This window comes from Ranitomeya imitator, chromosome 5 (genome assembly GCF_032444005.1).
Source record: "Ranitomeya imitator isolate aRanImi1 chromosome 5, aRanImi1.pri, whole genome shotgun sequence".
NCBI classification, from domain to species: Eukaryota; Metazoa; Chordata; class Amphibia; order Anura; family Dendrobatidae; genus Ranitomeya; species Ranitomeya imitator.
In genome coordinates, this window is record NC_091286.1 from 331,559,515 (window position 1) to 331,578,866 (window position 19,352).

The 19,352-nt window shown below is 40.0% G+C and overlaps 1 protein-coding gene across 4 annotated transcripts in view; it reads right to left on the reverse strand.

The window, feature by feature from the left end:
• Positions 1-1,178: 1,178 nt before the first annotated feature.
• The window catches only part of ANKRD6 (ankyrin repeat domain 6), a 330,735-nt gene continuing 312,561 nt past the window's right edge, over positions 1,179-19,352 (reverse strand). Inside the window, exons 6-16 of one of the 4 annotated variants that reach the window (XM_069726362.1) lie at positions 18,800-18,898; positions 16,047-16,145; positions 15,735-15,833; positions 15,092-15,169; positions 11,515-11,619; positions 11,033-11,170; positions 9,185-9,370; positions 8,953-9,105; positions 8,769-8,882; positions 4,286-4,616; positions 1,179-1,857 (exon numbers count right to left, since the gene is read on the reverse strand). In XM_069726362.1, the coding sequence (XP_069582463.1) occupies positions 1,331-1,857; positions 4,286-4,616; positions 8,769-8,882; positions 8,953-9,105; positions 9,185-9,370; positions 11,033-11,170; positions 11,515-11,619; positions 15,092-15,169; positions 15,735-15,833; positions 16,047-16,145; positions 18,800-18,898 (1,929 nt within the window). In that variant the 3' untranslated portion in view covers positions 1,179-1,330. The remainder of the gene's footprint in view (positions 1,858-4,285; positions 4,617-8,768; positions 8,883-8,952; positions 9,106-9,184; positions 9,371-11,032; positions 11,171-11,514; positions 11,620-15,091; positions 15,170-15,734; positions 15,834-16,046; positions 16,146-18,799; positions 18,899-19,352) is intronic. The other 3 variants (XM_069726363.1, XM_069726364.1, XM_069726366.1) reach the window with 3 other exon arrangements.

Below are 19,352 nucleotides of genomic sequence, written 5' to 3' on the forward strand. Positions count from 1 at the left end.
AAAAAAATCATAAAAAAGCCAGACTAGAATTTGCCAAACTACATGTTGACAATCCACAAAGCTTCTGGGAGAATGTCCTATGGACAGATGAGACAAAAACTGAACTTTTTGGCAAGGCACATCAGCTCTTTGTTCACAGACAGAAAAATTAAGCAAATCAAGAAAAGAACACTGTCCCTACTGTGAAACATAGAGGAGGCTCTGGCATGTTCTGGGGCTGCTTTGCTGCATCTGGCACAGGGTGTCTAGAATCTGTGTAGGGTACAATGAAATCTCAAGACTATCACAGGATTTTAGAGAGAAATGTACTGCCCAGTATCAGAAAGCTTGGTCTCAGTCGCAGGTCTTGCAACAGGATAATGACCCAAAACACACAGCTAAAAACACCCAAGAATGGAAAACATTGGACTTTTCTGAAGTGGTCTTCTATGAGCTCTGGCCTAAATCCTATTGAGCATTTTTGGAAAGAGTTGAAACATGCTGTCTGGAATAGGCAACCTTCAAACACGAGACAACTGGAGCAGTTTTCTCTTGAGGAGTGGGCCAAAATACCTTTCGATAGGTGCAGAAGTCTCATTGACAGTTACAGAAATTGTTTGATTGCAGTGATTGCCTCAAAAGGTTGTGCAACAAAATATGTTAAGGGTACGATCATTTCTGTCCAGGACTATTTCATGAGTTTTATTTTTATTTTAATTCTGTGGAAACATTGTTGAAAAGCAATGGCTGCCTTTGATTCGTTCATTTTCATAGATCTTTTATTTATTATTACTTTTGTCAGATTCAAGTTATTTCTGTGACCATTGTGGGTTTTTCTGCCATTAAACGAGGGATACCAACAATTTTGACCACGTGCGTGTATATGTTTTAACTTCAGCCCTTTCAGAGATCAATTTATCTTCAACTTCCTTAACTGTTCACAATAGCAGTAATTTTGACCAGGGGTTCCCAAACTTTTACATGCCACTGTATAATGCAAAGCACACGTCACACCATATACTTGCTGTCAGAATGGCAGGTGGCAATTGCAGAGTGGTACATGCACATGTCTACAGCATAAAATGTACAGCAGAGTGAACGGTGAACCTATGGCACATGACAGTTGAACTGGTTGGTACAAAATCTATTCACCAGACGGTTGGACCATGCAATTCATAGATGATGAACATTCAATATTAATGCATGCCTTGTATTTTTTTTTAACCTTAATGTAGTAATGGATGTGGCTTTGTAAGCTCATGCACAAAGGCTTGGAATATTTCCATTAAACACTGATATTGGTCATAGAGATGGTCAAGCAAAATGATTCCTTTGTACAGATGCATTGTCGCTAGCTTTCCTTCTGTAATTTAGTCCGTAACTTCATAAGCTCCTCTTCCAAGCTCCTTATATGTTGCTGTAAGGCTATTTTATCTTCATTTGCCCTCTGATTTGCTTGAGATTTGGCTTCTTCTATCTTTCTTTCATACCATCTTTCCATCTGAGTAGATACTGCCTCAAAGAAATATTGAGTGATTTCCAGCGCTTGAGATGCATCTCTAACCCTTGGAACAGTTTGCTCGCCAGTTGTACTACAACCTTGATGTCCAGGAATGGGTGCTCTCTCTCGTAGCTGACCAGCTTTTGCACATTTTCTTGTCTGTGTCCCTCTGTCTGTAAGGTTTACAATCTGTTTGTCTGCTTTCTTGCTATCTGATAAGTTCTTGGTGGTGGGATGGATTTTAGCGTGTCTCATTTTAGGGTTGGGGAGGCTGGAAGTGGCCAGGCCTGGTTGATGACTGAACGTTGTTGCACAGCTTGTTTTTTCTTTAGGCCTTACAGCAGGTGGCACGGCAGGTGTAGATGGTTGCTCTATGGCTATTGAGGAAAATAAAACAGATAAGTTGAAAAAGAGCCTAAGTTGAAAAAGAGCCCAAGAATACTAATCAGCTGAAATGAAAAAGTATTTTAAATAAAATCCCAAATAATACATGCCTACAAATAAATGTTGTACTTCCACCTTGTAATTTGTAGAATCGCTTTTGCTAGCATTTTTACCAGGTTAACAAGGTTTGTTCTGCTCTATTCTAAGTGAACCCTGCAACTAATATGTCACTCTCCACTTTATGCTTCTTACTAAAGGAAACATTGATTTACTTTCATTGTCTCCTTCTCTTCCTTCCCTGAAGGTTTATTCTGATTTTCTGCCATAAAAATAGTAATTAAACTTAATTAAATGTTACAGGAAAAATCCTATTCTTAAGTTTTTTACATCCTTAGTCTGCTGAATAACCAGTAAGGTGAAGGGTGGTGAAATGAAAGGAAACAAAAGGCCCTCCAGTGAAATTCTGTCATGGATGACATTGGCCTTCTACATGATAAAGTATGTGCAAGCCATTACTTTGCATCACAAATGCCAAAACAAGGGATTGATCCCTTATTTTACAAGAAAGGGCAGATCCATGCAAATCATCCAACTTGTGAGACCTCACCGGCACATGACATGGCTCTTTGGAGTAATGCTTGGGGATGCAGCCAGACATCACAGAAGAGGAGACCTGCAAACACAAACCTCAAAGCACCAGGGCAGAAAAAAAGAGAACACTGGAATGCCATTTACCGAGTAGTGTCAGGGCAAGCAAGTAGCAGTCGTTTGTACTTTAAGATTTTGACAACATTTAAAGGGAACCTGACAGCTGATACATGCTAGATATGGATCAAGCGGCATGTATTAGGCATTGGCTGTCTGACTTCAGCCATGTATGCTTGACTCTGAAACATCTTTTAAAACTGGGGCGGGACTAAGCGGCATGGGTGACTATATGAGAAGGCTGGTTCTTGGCTGCTACTCAACCACCCCACATTCCTCTTGAGGGATGGGTCTCTCCCAAGTACATGTATGGCAGGGGTGAGGAACCTCAGGCCACCGGGCCATTTACAGCCCACAATGATCTTTTGTCCGGCCACTGGGGCAGATTCCCGGGGACCACAGTTAGTTTTGGCAGCTGTGTTTTGACAGCCACCGGCCCATTAGTTTCTTGCTCTGTGAGCACGTACATGGAGCGTTCACTACTGAATACTGAGGCGCATGTAATGAAAGATCACATCCTGACACCAGTGCCAGCGTCAGGACGTACTTTGTGCGCAGACTTACTGTGAAATTTGTACGGCCCCGAAGGATGGTATTAATATCCAAATGGCCCTTGGCATAAAAAGGTTCCCCATCCCTGGGGTATAGGGAGAGACCTGTCACTGGAAAAAGGAAAGGGGAATCCACAGAGGACCTGCCTGTCTGATTAATGACCATACCTTAGTCCCTGACTTTTAATGCATGTTTCTCACTGAAATGCCGCAGCGTCTCAGGGTCAAACATACCTGGCATACCTGGATTGGGCAGCATGTATCAGCTGTGAAGTTCCCTTGAAGAACAGGAGAAATGTAAAACTTCTGACAAGTATTTACTGCAGGCTGTATTCAGGTTGTAATGGGCAAGTCATTGTGCTCTGACTGTGCTTATATAGTAGTTCCCGTAGAAGCCCTGTTTCAAGCGCGAAACGGCCGTCGTCTCCTCCTGCACACTCCTCTCACTGCCCTGTTCCCCCGAGCCGTGAAGATGTTTGTCTATATTTGAATAAAGGAACTTCTGACTACAGGACCGGTGAGTGCTGCCGCATTTGTTCTATGATTTACCACATCAATGTGATTGTTTTTCTCTGTTATTCTAGTTGCTTCCGTTTTTTTTCTCATCTGTGATTTCTTCCCTGAAGAAGGCAGACTATCTGAAGTTCTTTTTATCCATTGACGCTTAATAATGCATCAGTTTAAAACAGATGGAACTCATAAGGAGCTCTGAAGTACAAAGTATGTCTTCCTAGTTTCTTCTGTGTCTCACAGATCCCCATAGCGTTTAATGACTGTTTCTGATCTGCAAAATGGATGGAAAAGGGCACTCTCTGAATCTCACAGCCCGGACACCCAGATCTAGTCTTAAGACTGATGTGTGTATTGTTCAATGAATATCTATGGATCAGTGTGATCTCCAAGAAAAAATGTGCAGCACAAGGCCAGATGTGTGAATGTAGCTTTAGAGATTCCCATTAACACAATGCTGAACACTTTTAACAATACTCTATCATGCTGCATGCTATACGATTACATTATGCATTCATGCTTTTTCTGTAGTTTTTATTTAGAACCCCGCTGAGCAGATGTTGCCTAATCACTTTTCTATCTCAATACTATAGCTACTGAGTCACTCCATCTTTTAATTGCTCACATCATCAAATTAATATTCTGGCTGACTTACATGCACACACCATGAATTCTTGAGTGGGAGCAAGCTGGTGCCTTCTGCTGTTTTCCTCGGATGGAAGTGACTGCTCTCTGGCAGGCTCGTCGGATAAACTGCTCTGCGTGGCGGCGTATGAGTGTTGACTGGAGGACTGTGGTGGAACAGATGTGTCTGCAATATTATATTCCTTGCTGCTGTTCGGACTTTCTGACATGGGGTGATCTGTCGACTCGCACGTTGAAGGGGACGGCTTGGTCTTGGATGTCTTGGAATCTCCAGAAAGTTTCAACTCAAGGTTTTGGATTTTCAGTAAACACCAAGTTTTTAGCTCATTCACAACAGATACCTTAAAAAAAATTATGTGGTTTATGTATGTGATTATACACCAAAGGAACCCTGGCACATTGTTCTAGATAGGATTAGTAAATATGAATATTTTCTAAAATTTCGACAGTGTAATCTTAGACTACACAGTCTGAAAATGTACCACATTTTTCACAATGGCTCATAACGGATTATAAATTTAACAAATTTTTTGAAATTTTTGCTCAACTTACATTACTTATTGATTGATTTAGTTTATACCAATATTTTATACCAAAATATTAGCATAGTTTTGGAAAATGGTGATAATACAATAGTTTTGTGCAAATTAAGCCAAAATTGTGGACTATTTATCTTCGGAAATCCCACCAGTGTGTTCTACCGTTGCATTTTTTTTTCCCCATTGCACTTTCTGCTTTGGAAAACTACATTAAAAATCCAAAACATGAGAAACCTGAGTCCATGCTACTTGATAAAAAAACATGTATTTTATTGTGAAAAAAAAATCACAAAAATACATAAATAATGGGCAAAAAGACATAAGTGTAAAACAGTGACAAAAAATCCAGAGGTGATAGGGCCAGAAGCACTGCTGATGTAAAAATAACCAGAGGGTTATACATGTGATTAATCCATGATGGTAAATATAAATGGTGACTATCCTGAAGAACAGATCAAAAATAATCTATTGACGAGCACAAATCCACACATGGTATGTCAGAGCAACATACTATAAGTAGTGATTAGTGAGTATACTCGGGTGGTCTCCAAGTATTTGTGACTGCTCGGAGATTTAGTTTTTGTCGATGCAGATGCATGATTTACAGCTGCTACCCAGCCTGAGTACATGTGGGGGTTGCCTGGTTGCTAGGGAATACCCACATGTATTCAAGCTGTCTAGCAGTCGTATATCATGCAGGCAGATGCGGCAGTCAACAAAAACGAAATCTCTGAGCACATCCAAATACTCGGAGACCACCCAAGCATGCTCGGGAAAACCCGAGCAACGAGTATACTCGCTCATCACTACTCTTTAGTCTTGGCCATGGTGAAGAGGTTGGAGCGTGATTGATTGAGCATGTGGGACAGGTGTCTTTTATACAGGTAACAAGTTGAGCAGGTGCAATTAATACAGGTAATAAGTGCAGCGTAGGAGGACTTCTTAAAGAAAAACTAATAGGTCTGTGAGATCCAGAATTCTCACTGGTTGGTTGGTGATCAAATACTTATTTCAAGCAATAAATGCAATTTAATTATTTAAAAATCATAAAATGTGATTTTCTGGTTTTTATTCTTAGATTCTGTCTTTCACAGTTGGAGTGTACCTACCATAAAAATTACAGATCTCTCCATTCTTTGCAGGTGAGAAAACTTGCAATATCGGCAGTGTATCAAATACTTATTTTCCCCACTGTATGTACGATAACCGTTGCATATAACATTGTTACATTATTTCCTATCACTGAGCTAGTTATTATTTACTAATAGTGATCAGCGAATATACTCGTTACTCGAGATTTCCCGAGCACGCTCGGGTGTCCTCCGAGTATTTTTTAGTGCTCGGAGATTTAGTTTTCATCACCGCAGCTGAATGATTTACAGCTACTAGCCTGCTTGATTACATGTGGGGATTCCCTAGCAACCAGGCAACCCCCACATGTACTTATGCTAGCTAACAGATGTAAATAATTCAGCTGCGGCGATGAAAACTATATCTCCAAGCACTAAAACATACTCGGAGGACCCCCGAGTGTGCTCGGCAGATCTCGAGTAACGAGTATATTCGCTCATCACTAGTTACTAACCAATTACACACCAACCTTTTATGTGGAATAGTATCAAATGCCTCCAAATATTTAGATTAAAGCTGTGGATGTTGTTTAAAGGTTGTCCTCCCCACACCAAAAAAATAGCTAATTTGCCTCTGCTCCAATTGTCTATGGCACTGCTGGAGGAAGATGTGTGCTGCAAACGGCTATCTCCAGCAGTCCCATTGAAAAGCAAAGGCTGAGTAAGTGCCCCTGCACTCCAATTAGCGGCAGCCAATGAAAACGAAATCTCCGAGCACATCCAAATACTTGGAGACCACCCAAGCGTGCCCGGGGGAAAACCCGAGTAATGAGTATACTCGCTCATCACTAACTATAAGTTCACATGGGAAAAGTACTCTTAACAGTCTATACTTTGTGGCAGACTCTAATATAGTTCCACATATTCACTGACATGTTTAAGTCAGACAAAATCCTGGGTGGAACTTGTAGATGCACAAAGTAACACCTTAAATAGATAGCTGTAAACAGGGTAGTAACCCAAAAGATAGATAAATAGAAAACCATATACCCATTAGTGTGGTTGAGCAGCGCACCTGCCCGCTGTCTCCAATGTACGTTTCACTGTCTGTTGCTGGGGCCCCCATTGAGCAATAACCTTTCATTATTATTACATCAGCAGTGCTTCCGGCCCCATCACCTCTAGATTTTTTGTCACTGTTTTACCCTTATCTCCTGTTGCCAATTATTTACGTGTTTTTGTGTTTGTTTTTTTATCAAGTAGGATGGACTCAGGTTTCTCTTTATTTGTGTATCCAATAGAGTTTCTACCATACGCATATTTAACAAAATGTTCTATTGGAGAATTTTCAGCATATATACATTAAAAATCAGTCTTAAAAATTGCACTTTTATTACAGTTAACATGCTGCACATTGTGCTAGAGACATTTGCATTAGACTATAGCAAACACTTTATCTATTTCCCGTACATACTGGTTTTGCAGTGCATCTGTATAGTACCACATTACCACCCCAGGTACGTGAACAATAATCTAGTAATAAATCTTATCATTAACTATTGGTTGTGTTACCGTGTAGACAAAAATGGCCAAATAACTCTGAAAATAATTTTTTCAAGAGTCATTCATTTATTCAAGAGGCCCTAGTTACCTGCTCTGTATACAATATGTCCTGGGGTCACCATGTTTATGTAATCATGTGATCTAATCATGAAAATAAGTTGTTAAAGATCAGTACAATAGGCAGTTACTCTATTCAAGATAATTAAGAATAATAAAATAGTATGGGTGGTATGACCCTTAAGCCCCTGTAATTCAAATCTCCGTCACAGCTTGTGTGTATGTACATGGATTGGACTCACAGTGGGTGCCGGCAGTGTTGTGTGTGGTAGACTGGGCCTACTGAAGGCCTCCATCACCTTCTATGAAGAACAGCTGGTGGACATTTCACTATATAGTGCAATACTAGAGTATAGGTGAGCAAATGATCGCAGATTCAAGTGCCCTGGAGGACTGAAACGTTATTTTTTCTAAAATATAAAAAAAATAAAAGCTTGAATCACTCCCTTTTCCTATAAAATTTTGATCTGTCAACATTTCAAATTAATTAACCCATACTGTAAAACACTGTAAAAATAAATTAAAATGCCAGGATTGCATTTTTTCTCTCTCACTGTACTTCCTAAAAAAATGCAATTAAAAAACTACAAAAACATTTCATGTAATGGTATCACTAAGATTTCACAAAGCTCCATGAAACAGAAAAATAAAAAAAATTCTGGGACACAAGCCAGAGTGTTTTTTTTTTTTTTTTTTAAGTACTACATTTTCACTTTTATTGCACAGTGGCCACCGGAAAAAAAACAACCAAATTATACTTTGAAACATTTCACCCGTTGGAATTTGTTTCCTGCTTTACAGTACAGTACATGGTAACGTTACTTGTGTCATACAAAAATGCAAATCGTACTGCAAAAAGCAAGGCCACATAAGGCTCTGTCGATGGAAAGATAAAAAGTTACAACTCTTCGAAGAAGGGTAGGAAAAAAACTGAGGCACCAAAACAAAATAAGCTGAGCAAAGGCAACCAAACTAATGGACTAATCTCATGTATATGGAGGTATCCAGATGGTCGAGGGGGATTATTTTATTCTTACGGGAGATAAGCCGCTGAGAACTTCTTGCTGGCAGCACTTTATTCCCCTCTCCCCATTGAAAACAGATGCATGATAAAGCCGAGCATACATGTGTATGGGCTGGCCATGCAGAACAGCCGTGGGCAGACACAAAGTGAAGGCCTTTTTTAAGTGTAGTTTTCCTAGTGATATGTGTTGAGCCTGATCCTTTCTTTCATCCAGTGAAGACATATAGTGATTGTGCGTACCTGACGTTTTTCAGCTTCTTTCTTCTGCACATCTGTTTGTTGCTGAAGGCGACAGACACATTCTGCTCTCTCTGCAGACATCCGCTCCATCATTAGCTTGTCCAGAACTCGTAACTGCAAAAATGTGAGGCCAGGTTATTTAAGGATCTTGATGCCTACACAGTGAGGCGGTGATTAATCCTACCTGGTGCTGAGTTTTAGTGTCCATCTGTCCAAGTTTTGCATTCATCTGATCTTGCACAGTCACAATCTCTGCCTTCATCTCTTCTTTAGTTGCTTCTAACTGATTCTCAAGTTTACACAAAAGTGGCTCACAGCGACATCCATTTATGGGAGCCTGAGGATAAAATGATTGTGGATTATACCCAGAGCTGTGTGCCTCTCCATGTTCTGCACACAGGACAGTAACACGTTACCTGCATAACTTTGCCATCTTTTCCTCTGTATAGTGTGTATAGCTGATAAGCTCTGGCCTCGTGAGGAGGGAACTGCGGAGAGGGAACACTGGGTTTGCTCTTCCTCCTTTGGCTATGTCTGGTTAGATGGCCACCAGAAAATGGCTGCTGATCGGCAGGTGACGTTGGATCCGATAAAGCTGAAATCTAAGAATATATCAAGTACATGATGTTATAGTATATTGCTGGTCCAAGAAATAGAACTGTGTTATGTCACAAAATAATCCTTATTTCTGAAAGTTCCAAAAGGAAAGTCTACTAATCAGATGAAGGAAGACAAATTGTTTTCTAGTTTCTCTTGTCTAGCGATCGCCTTGTGCAGGCATGTACTACGGAGGACAGAGAATGAACTTCAATCCAAAATTGCAGCCAGCATGCAGCCAGCGGGTAAGGAAAGGGTGAATCAAACACCCGAAAACCCCGCCTCTGTGGCTGAAAATTGTTCCCTCCAAATTCAGGTGACAGAGTCCCTTTAAGCTTCTTAAAGAAGTTGTCAACTACTTGGACAACTTCTCATACCTGACGCTTAGCCCCGATAAAATAATAAAGCCTATACTCGCCTCCCATGCAGGCGCCGTTCCCACGTTGTTGGCACCAGTTCTCTTGGGACTCCCATGCTGTTGTAGTGACAAGTAACGCCAGCACCCATTCCGCTCTGGTATTACTGTCCCCGCCTTCAGACAAATCAAACAAAGAGGAAGTCTGGGCTGCAGCTGATCTCGGGCTTCCTCTTCATGTTCGATTTGTCCAAAGGAGGAAACCGTGACGCCAGTGTTGGGCGATGACGTCACGTGTCTCAACACCGCACAAGAGCCCCTGGGAGAATGAGTGCCGACACTGTGCTAACGGTGCGGACACAGGAGGTGAGAATAGGCTTTATTATTTTATCAGGGCACAACATTTTGACCAAGAAGGGGTTGTCCTAATAGTGGACAACCATTTTAATTTAGTTGGAGCTTTTACCACTATTTTAGCAAATAGAAAAAGAGCAAGGAAGCCTCTCCCAAATTAATTAGATAAGATATTGTTCCCCAATTATAGTCCTCAAGTGCCACCAACAGGTCATGTTTTGAGGATTTCTTTAGTATTGCACAGGTGATGGAATTCTTGCCTGTCCTGGTCATGCAATTATCACCTGGGCAACACTAAGGAAATCCTGAAAACATTACCTGTTGTTGAGCCTTGAGGACCGGAGTTGGGGAACACTAACATAAGATATACCTATTCAGTCACCTTAGGTTGTGGAGTTGTTCAGAATTATAAAAAGGGTCATCTTTTTTCCCAGAAGCAGTGCCACGCCACCCACGGTTTGTGCTTGGTTTCGCAGCTCAGCTTCATTTAAGCCTAGGCCTTACACCATAGGCATGCATTTTACATTAGCTAAAGGGTTATCATCGAAAAAACAAGCTATAAATAAGAGATAACTTGGTTGGAACCCCAGTGATCCCAAGAACCAGCCTTTACAACCTCATTTTGAATGCTTGGCCTCTGCTACATTCATTGTCAATGGGACTTTTGGAAAAAACTGAGTCCAATAGTCTCATAGAAAATTTATGGAGCCAAGGCCAGTCATGTGCACCTCCATTAAATACGGCAGCGCAGAACCCTGATCTCAGGATTGACGCTATATCAGCAGTTGGACCTGGCAAGTCATTTTTTAAAATAACCCTTTAGCTGCTTTTAACAAATGCCAAAAGGAGGCTTAGCATATTTGAGGGTAGATATTTGGGGTATATGTATAATCAGAGTGCTGTAATAGTAGCAGAGTTGACATTCATGTTGTAAGGCAGTGACAATACCGTCTTGTACCTTTTCTTTTGGTTTTGGTCTTTTTCCTTTCCTTTGTTTGTTCGCTGCAGTTGAAGTTCGCTGTTCATCTTTGCCATCTCCCTGTTTGATCACAGCTTGCTCGCTACTGTGGGTGTCATCAGCTGCTGATACGCTGGCCTGAAAGGATAGTTATGACATTAAAAAAACACATTATGCCAGGAATATCTATTTTAAACATAATGAAATCCAAAATTTGACTTTTCCAATAGACTCCAGTCCTAAGAGAAAACATAATAAACTGAATGAATTCACAAATAAAAGATCTCTATGATAGAAATGAACTCCTGATTCAATAATATGACAGGAAATAATCCTGCCAACTCCCTCAGTTTTACCATCCTCACTCTAATAGTGCCAGACAGGCAGGATATTATTACATTCATATTGATAAGTGCATCTGTGTCTGTATAGAACAGGCTGGAACCATTAAAGTGTCAAGAAACATTACAGTAAATACATACTTTACTGTCTGCAATATCCTCCCTTGGAACTGACTGAGTCCGTCTTTCCTCCTTTATCTTTTCTCTTTTCTTCCTCAAGCTTCTGCCACGGCTAAATCGTAAAACCTATTAAACGTAAAAATGCCATTCATAATACACATGTATGAAAATATCAACATTATTTTTGTAATTTTAAAAATTATTGCAATAATCACAGTTTATCTCTGCCAAGAATATAAATTAAGAAACTTTGCAAATCGTCTTTAAAGGGGTTATTAGGGAATATAAAAATATAAAGAAAGGTAATGTCGTTGTAAACAAATTCCTAAATACTTTTAATTAACAAATCAATCTTGCTTTTTCTTGAGAGGTACCATAATCACTGTAGTATATCGAAATGTCCACAGTCGTGCCATACTAACAGAAAGATGTCCTAGAATAGTAATAGGAAAAGTATAGCTCATCTTCAGGTCACAGCAGTACTCTATTCAGGAAAGACAGGGTGGACAGCAGTGTGAGCAGCCTCTTCATACCTCAACACCACTAGTATCTGCAGTATTAGATCAGATAGACACAGACAGCAGTGTGAGCAGTCTATTCTTACCTCAGCATCCCTGGCATATCCAGTATTCGGCTATGGTCAATACGTTGAGTATTTGGTCAGTATTTTACATCTACATATAAGCCAAAGAAGGTGAGGAACAATCAGAATAAAAGCATAATAGAAACACGTCACCACTTCTGCATTTTTCACACACTTCTGGTTTTGGCTTACACATACTGATGTGAAATACTGACCAAATACTGAACGTGTAACTGTAGACTTCAGTAAAAAAAAACAGGGTGGACAGCAGTGTCAGCAGCTTCTTTGTACCCCAGCATCCCTGGTATCTCCAGTATTAGGACTGATAGGGTGGATAGAAAAGTGTGCAACCTCTTCTTACTTTGACATCTCCAGTATTAGATTAGATACACATTGTAAACAGCAGTTTGTGCAGTCTCTTCTTACCTCAGCTCCCTTGTTATGGCCAGTATGTGATAAGAAAGACAGGGTAGACTGCCGTATGAACAGCCTTCTCCGACCTGTGGTATCTAAATCAGATAGACTTGGTGGACAGCAGTGTGAGCAGCCTCTTTTTTACATAAGCACCCTTGGAACACCCATTATTAGATCAGAAAGACAGGGTGGACAGTAGTGTGACCAGCTTCTTCTTACTTCAGCACCCCTGGTATCTTTAGTATTAGATTAGACAGGGTGGACAGCAGTGTGAGCAACCTCTTCTTCTCTCAACACCCCTGGTACCTGCAGTATTAGATCAGATACACATGGTGGACAGCAATGTATGCAACTTCTTCTTAGTTCAGCTCACTTGATATCTCCAGCATTAGATCAGAAAGACACGGCGGACAGCAGTGTGAGCGTTCTTTTCTTACCTCAGCATCCTTGCTATCACCAGTATTATATCAGATGGAAATGGTAGACACTAGTGTGAACAGCCTCTTACCTCAGCACCCCTGGTATCTCCAGTATTACAGTAGAATATTAACTGGGAGGGCATGTTCATACACATGGAGGGAAAGATCAATCTACTGCACATGCTAAAGGAGACCTGACCTAATAACATTCTAGGACAGGTTTCTATATGTGTAACAAGACAGTGACCATTTTGATGTACCGTAATAGTGATAAGCTCCCTGGACAGAACAAAAGTGATTTGCTTATTAAACCTATTTAGTAATTTATTTATAACGACATTTTCTTACTTCCTTTATTTTTTTCTAATCCTCTAGAAACACTCCAATTCCTTTTTTTGTCTCCACAGCAACAGACTTCGCTGCAGATTAGTCAGAAAGGTGGGTACCCAGCGGCTTCTACCCATCTGCTGCTTTGGATTGACAGGTCCCTGTCTAAGGGTGCATATATGCTGAGTCCTGCCAATCCACTGCAGCGGGTAGGGAGAAGTTGCTAGGGACCCACCTGTCCGACGAGTGTCCTGTTCAACTTGATCCCTGACAGCTTATAAAGTATGTTTAACTCTGAAAGTGCATGTAAATAAGTAAATAAAATGCTGTGCAGAGGTTCTAAACCCCTCCATATAATGTTCCCAACTGTGTTGACAGGGCAGCTCACACGTAGGGGACATGCTTTATGTTTGATGGCATTGTAAAGCCTTCATCCTGCATTGGGACTCCAAGTTCGAGGGCAGGAGAACTCTACAATAAATGTTTACTTGTGCTTCTTTCCATCTTTCCTCTCCTGGATACGTTTCTTTTTCTTTTACTTCATTAGTTTACTTCCCACAGCTTCTGAATGAATACTGCATTGTTTTAACAAGAAAAAAACTTTTCAAAAGTTTTCCCCGAAAAATACTGTGCCATGATCAAAGGAAATAAAATTAATTATTCTAGTCTACAAAAAAGTTTACAAAACGTTTTTAAGGCCCCGGTAATCCATCAAATTGAAGGGCAAACAAACTATAAGCTCTAAATGCACAAAATCTGCCAAGGATTAGTTATCTTACCTGCTAACAGGAAGCTGGCCATACATGTAGAAGAATTATGTCAGAAAAGGAATGACACTTTATTCTTCACTAGCTGAAATTTTCTGTTGTTGTGTACAAATGTTCAAATTACGTACTATCTGGTAGACACAATGGATCCTGTTCTGTGACAAAGGCTAGGTGTCCTTTTTGTGTTTACCGCGCTTGAAGTTTTGGCAAGACTCTGCTGTATATCACCCAGTGCAAGTTAGAGAAGTCCAGGGCAAAAAAAAAAAACAAGAAAAAAAAGTCCAGCACCTAGACCTCTTACATAGATATATTTAGAAGTATAATGCACATATAAGCAGTTCCAAAACATGTGGAAAAAAAAAACCTCAAATGCGTTTCGAGCTGAACACAGAAATATGTCCAATATAGTTTTTAAAAAGGTAAAAAAAAAAAGCTTTGGAAGATTTTATCCCAGGTGCTGAACCTTCTTTTTCTTATCAGTTTACTGTACAGTCCCACTATATGGTTCTTCTGAGATCTCTATTTCCCCTCTGCTTGGATATCAGTTAGTTAAGTTATCAGCTCACTACAAAAATGTTCTGCCATAAACAACTTGAGGAATTTTCATCATGATGGATGTCCAAGAAGTATTGTTTCCCCTTGCGGAGATTGAGATGCTAAGCATGCCGAGATGAGGAGACTTAAACCGCAATGCTCCTCTGGGAAATATGCAAATTGTCTCTTCAGAGAGGAAGAGGACTAGAACTCTAGTGCCACCTATTGGAAGCATCATGAGAGATATAATATAAACACTTTAGCTTTAATATAAATAGGCGACCACTAAGAAGTTATGATACACCATTCCTATTGGAAAGACTCAAAGGCCCACTATTTGTCATCATTTTATATTTGATGTTGAATTGGGCCAACAATCTCTGATTGGCTCAGTACTGCAGAGTGTCTGGTCATCATAAGATACAGATAAGACAGTGGTGGATTTCTCATTGGGTAAAATAACAGTTTAATGCAGGTAAACCAACAGTTTTTCCCTAACTTGGTGTATACAGAATGGCCCAGAACTGAATATTGCAGTGATTTGGATACTGTACCTGCGGGGCCTTTGTTAGCAGAAGAGCCACATCTGAATTATTGTGGTGGCGTGCAGTGTCCAAGGCAATCTGGCCTGCCTAAAAACAAAAATAATTTAGTAATTTCTCATGTAACAGATTATAAGGGAATAGATTAGTGGTAAAAATATCACATTTTTCCATCTTCAAACAACTACAACAGGCACGTATCCAGCAACCATGACTCACGGCTTTTAACATTTAATGCAGTCATTTAATTTATTTATTTTACTCATTTATATAGCAGCATTAAATTCCACAGCGCTTTACAGACATCATCTGATTTTACAAGGAGGCCTGGAGGTCCTGCACAAAAACAAAAGAAAATGCCTAGCCTCTCTAAATTAATTTCTATGTTTTTTTTTCTCATATTTGCAGGCAAAAAAAAAAAATCTTAAACATAAGTAGTGGCATAGAAGCATGCATATCTGGTAGTGTCATCTAAAGAAGCCGCAGATACTCAGAATAACTAAATTATATGAACAAAATAGATATTTGTCTTCAATGACCCATGAATACATTCATAAAGGGTTAACAGGCAACCATTTCATTTTACTAGTAATTTGCCTATGCTACAGCACAATAAGCCTAATAAATGCACAATCCTTACGAGCAGCACGCTTACGTTATTAAGGAGGGCAGCATCGGCTCCTGCTTCCAGAAGCACTTTAATAACCTTCCTATGGTTGAGAGCAGCAGCAACATGGAGCGGGGTATCACCAGCCTGCACAGTTCACAAAAACCAACAATCAGGTCATGCATTATAATAGAAAACATCATCTCGAAAGCAGTACTTTCATTAATAAAATGAAGAATAAACCACTCGTCGCTACTAATTTATGAGTTCCCTCTGTTTAACAGCATGCCAGAAGTGAAGTTATAATTTGATAGTAAGACAGGTTAGTGACGCTAGGACTTGATAATGAGATCTACTGACCTGGTTCTTCTCATTGACAGAACAGAATGCGCTGAGAAGTATCCTGATGACAGACAGGTGATTGTAGCGAGCTGCGACATGTAAACAGGTGTCTCCTGCCTGCAAATCACAACTTGTTTAGTAGACTGGCCCCCAACTATGCCATGCCCATTACCACAATTAATTAGACCACGGAGCTGCTAGATAACCTTCTGTGCACTGTGCTAATGCCTCTCCCGAACCAAAGATAGACAGACACACAGATAGATCCTGATATGGCGCAAACAAGAAATAAAAAAAACAAACATTGGTTAAAAGGGTAACTGCTGCATTAATCCCTTAGTGACCGAGCCAATTTTCATCTTAATGACCGGGCCAATTTTTACAATTCTGACCACTACCACTTTATGTGATTATAACTATGGAATGCTTCGCTTCAATGGATCCAGGTGATTCTGACACTGTTTTTTCATGACATATTGTACTTCATGATAGTGATAACATTTATTTGATATGACTTGTGTTTCTTTATGAAAAAAATTGAAATTTGGCAAAAATTTAGAAAATTTTGCAATTTTCAAACTTTTTTCTGTCCTTAAATCAGAGAGTCCTGTCACACAAAATAGGAGATAAATAACATTTCCCACATGTCAACTTTAGATAAGCACAATTTTGGAAACATAATTTTTATTTGTTGAAAGTTAACCAGCAATTTCTCATTTTTCCAACAAAACCATTTTTATTTTTTTTTTAGGGACCACATCACATTTGAAGTGATTTTGAGGGGTCATTTGACAGAAAGTATCCAAAAGTGACACCATTCTAAAAACTGCACCAATAAAGGTGCTCAAAACCACATTCAAGAAGTTTATTAACCCTTCAGGTGCTTCACGAGAACTAAAGCAATGTGGAAGGAAAAAATTAACATTTAACTTTTTTCACAAAAATTTTACTTTAGACCCAAACTTTTTTATTTTCACAATGGTAACAGGAGAAAATGGACCCCAACATTTGTCGTGCAGTTTCTCCTGAGTACATTGATGCCCCATATGTGGGGTCAATCCACTGTTTGGGCGCATGGCAGAGCTCAGACTGGAGGAAGCACTGTTTGACTTTATGAACGCAAAATTGGCTGGAATTTATGGCAGGCACCATGTCACGTTTGGAGTCCCCCTGATGTTTCTAAACAGTGGAGACCCCCCGACAAGTGACCCCATTTTGGAAACCACTCCCCTCAAGGATTTTATCCAGGGGTATAGTGAGCATTTTGAACCCACAGGTACGTCACAGAATTTGATAACATTAAGTCGTCATATTGAATATGTCGTCATTAGTGTTGAGAACAAGTGCTCACTACTGCAGTTTGCCTCTGGTGCTCAGATATGCACCAAGTATCGTGGGTGACATGCGGGGATCTACAATACTCGGTGCATACCCGAGCACCCAATGCAAACTCGAGTAGCGAGCATTTGCGCTCAGTACTCGCCGTCATATCGTCATCGTTTTTATTTTTACTTTTGAAAACCCCCCAATTCTAACTCCTAACCTAACACAGCCCTAACCCCAAAATTAACCCCAACACACCCCTAACACTAATCCTAACCCTAACCACAACCCTAACCACAGCTCTAACCCCAACACCATCAATAACCCTAACACAACCCTATCCCAACCCTGCCCCCAGCCCTAACCCTTACTGCAAAGAATGGAACAATTACTATTTTTTATTTTATTATTTTTCTGTAACTAAGGGTGTTACAAAGGGGGGTTTGATTTACTATTTTTTTTTATCACTGTGATAGGGTTTAGGTTATCACAGTGATCAAAATGAACCAATAGAAAAAATCTACAATTGTTGCCGGGTACTGGCCGGCAGAACTTGGCGGGCTCACTGTGCATGCGCCTCCCATTTTCTTCCGGGAAGATGACGTGGAGGGCTGGGGAACAGAGCAGGAGGGTCCGGGGATGGCGGAGGCACTGGGGGGGACTCGGGGGACCCAATTTCTCTCTCCTCTGATATGCTAGATCATATCAGAGGAGAGACCTATACATGTAAAAACTTTTTTTTTTCGTGATCACCGTTATTTGGTGAATAACGATGAACGCGTGACAGGGAACCATAAAAACCATCTCTGATCATGTTCTCCATTGACTCAGCTACCCTCGGTAGCCGAGACTCCAGAGATTTTCCAACATTGGGAGGAGCTATACCCTTATTTCCCAGCGCCGTTGAGGAAAAAATACCCTTAACTGCCACCGTTAAAAGGCTATTGCTGGTTGTTAAGAGGTTAAGATAATCTGTCAGCATTTTCTACAAATGAAAATAATAACATGATTGTATAGATGCATGTCCCCCAATAAAGGTTATATCTTTTCTGTAGAGATAAAATGTTCCAGTCAATAAGAAATCTAGCCCAGAAGCCATATGAAAATCAGGCTGGAATTGCATTTGAAAGAATCTGTCAAAGTGCACTGACATGCCCCCAGTGCACTTCCAGCGATGTATGCATATGACTTCTACGCTTTGGTTTCTCATGACTGACACATCTGATCTTGACAAAAAAATAGTATTCTTAGTGGGGACACAAGTGCTTATACAGTCATATTGCTACTTCTATATGTAAAAATGTGCTGATAGGTTCCTTTTAAGTTGTATGCATTGACCGACCTTATATCTTCAGATTCTTAGTACAGATAAGAATATTCTACTTCTGCAATATATGTTCAGGTTTACTGTCAATCCACACGCAGGTAAAAATTTTCTTTAAACTTACTTGATTTTTTAAGTCAGCCCGGGATCCTGCAAGCAGTAAGAAACGACAGCTCTGGGAATGGCCATTTTGGCAAGCCAGATGGAGAGGTGTGTTACCTGCCTTATGGAGAGAATAAGTAAATACACCACATAAAATAAAAGCTTATATTGTCCATAGAATTTAAGTTTCAAAATTATAAGCTTTACATTCATGTTCACAAAACATTTTTGTCTTTCCTTTTTTTATCTCTTTTTTTCGGAAGCGTGGATTCATTGCTTTTGGAAACCAAAATTAGGCTATTGACAGACTATTCTCAATGTCAGACAGGGGTTCCCTGGACATTTCAGAAAAAAATAATTTTGTTAACTCACCGATCGTGTATACAAAACTTGTGCATGTTTAGTTTTAACTTAATCTTTGTTCTTATCACTATATATGTGATCAATGAGTTCCAATAGGCAATTTAGGAATGAACACACCATTAAAAACACTCAAACGATTGGTTTCAAAATTAGCCCTAAATAGGGGTGTCTTCTTGTTGTCAATTGTTTTATCCAAACCTAGGCCTACCTAT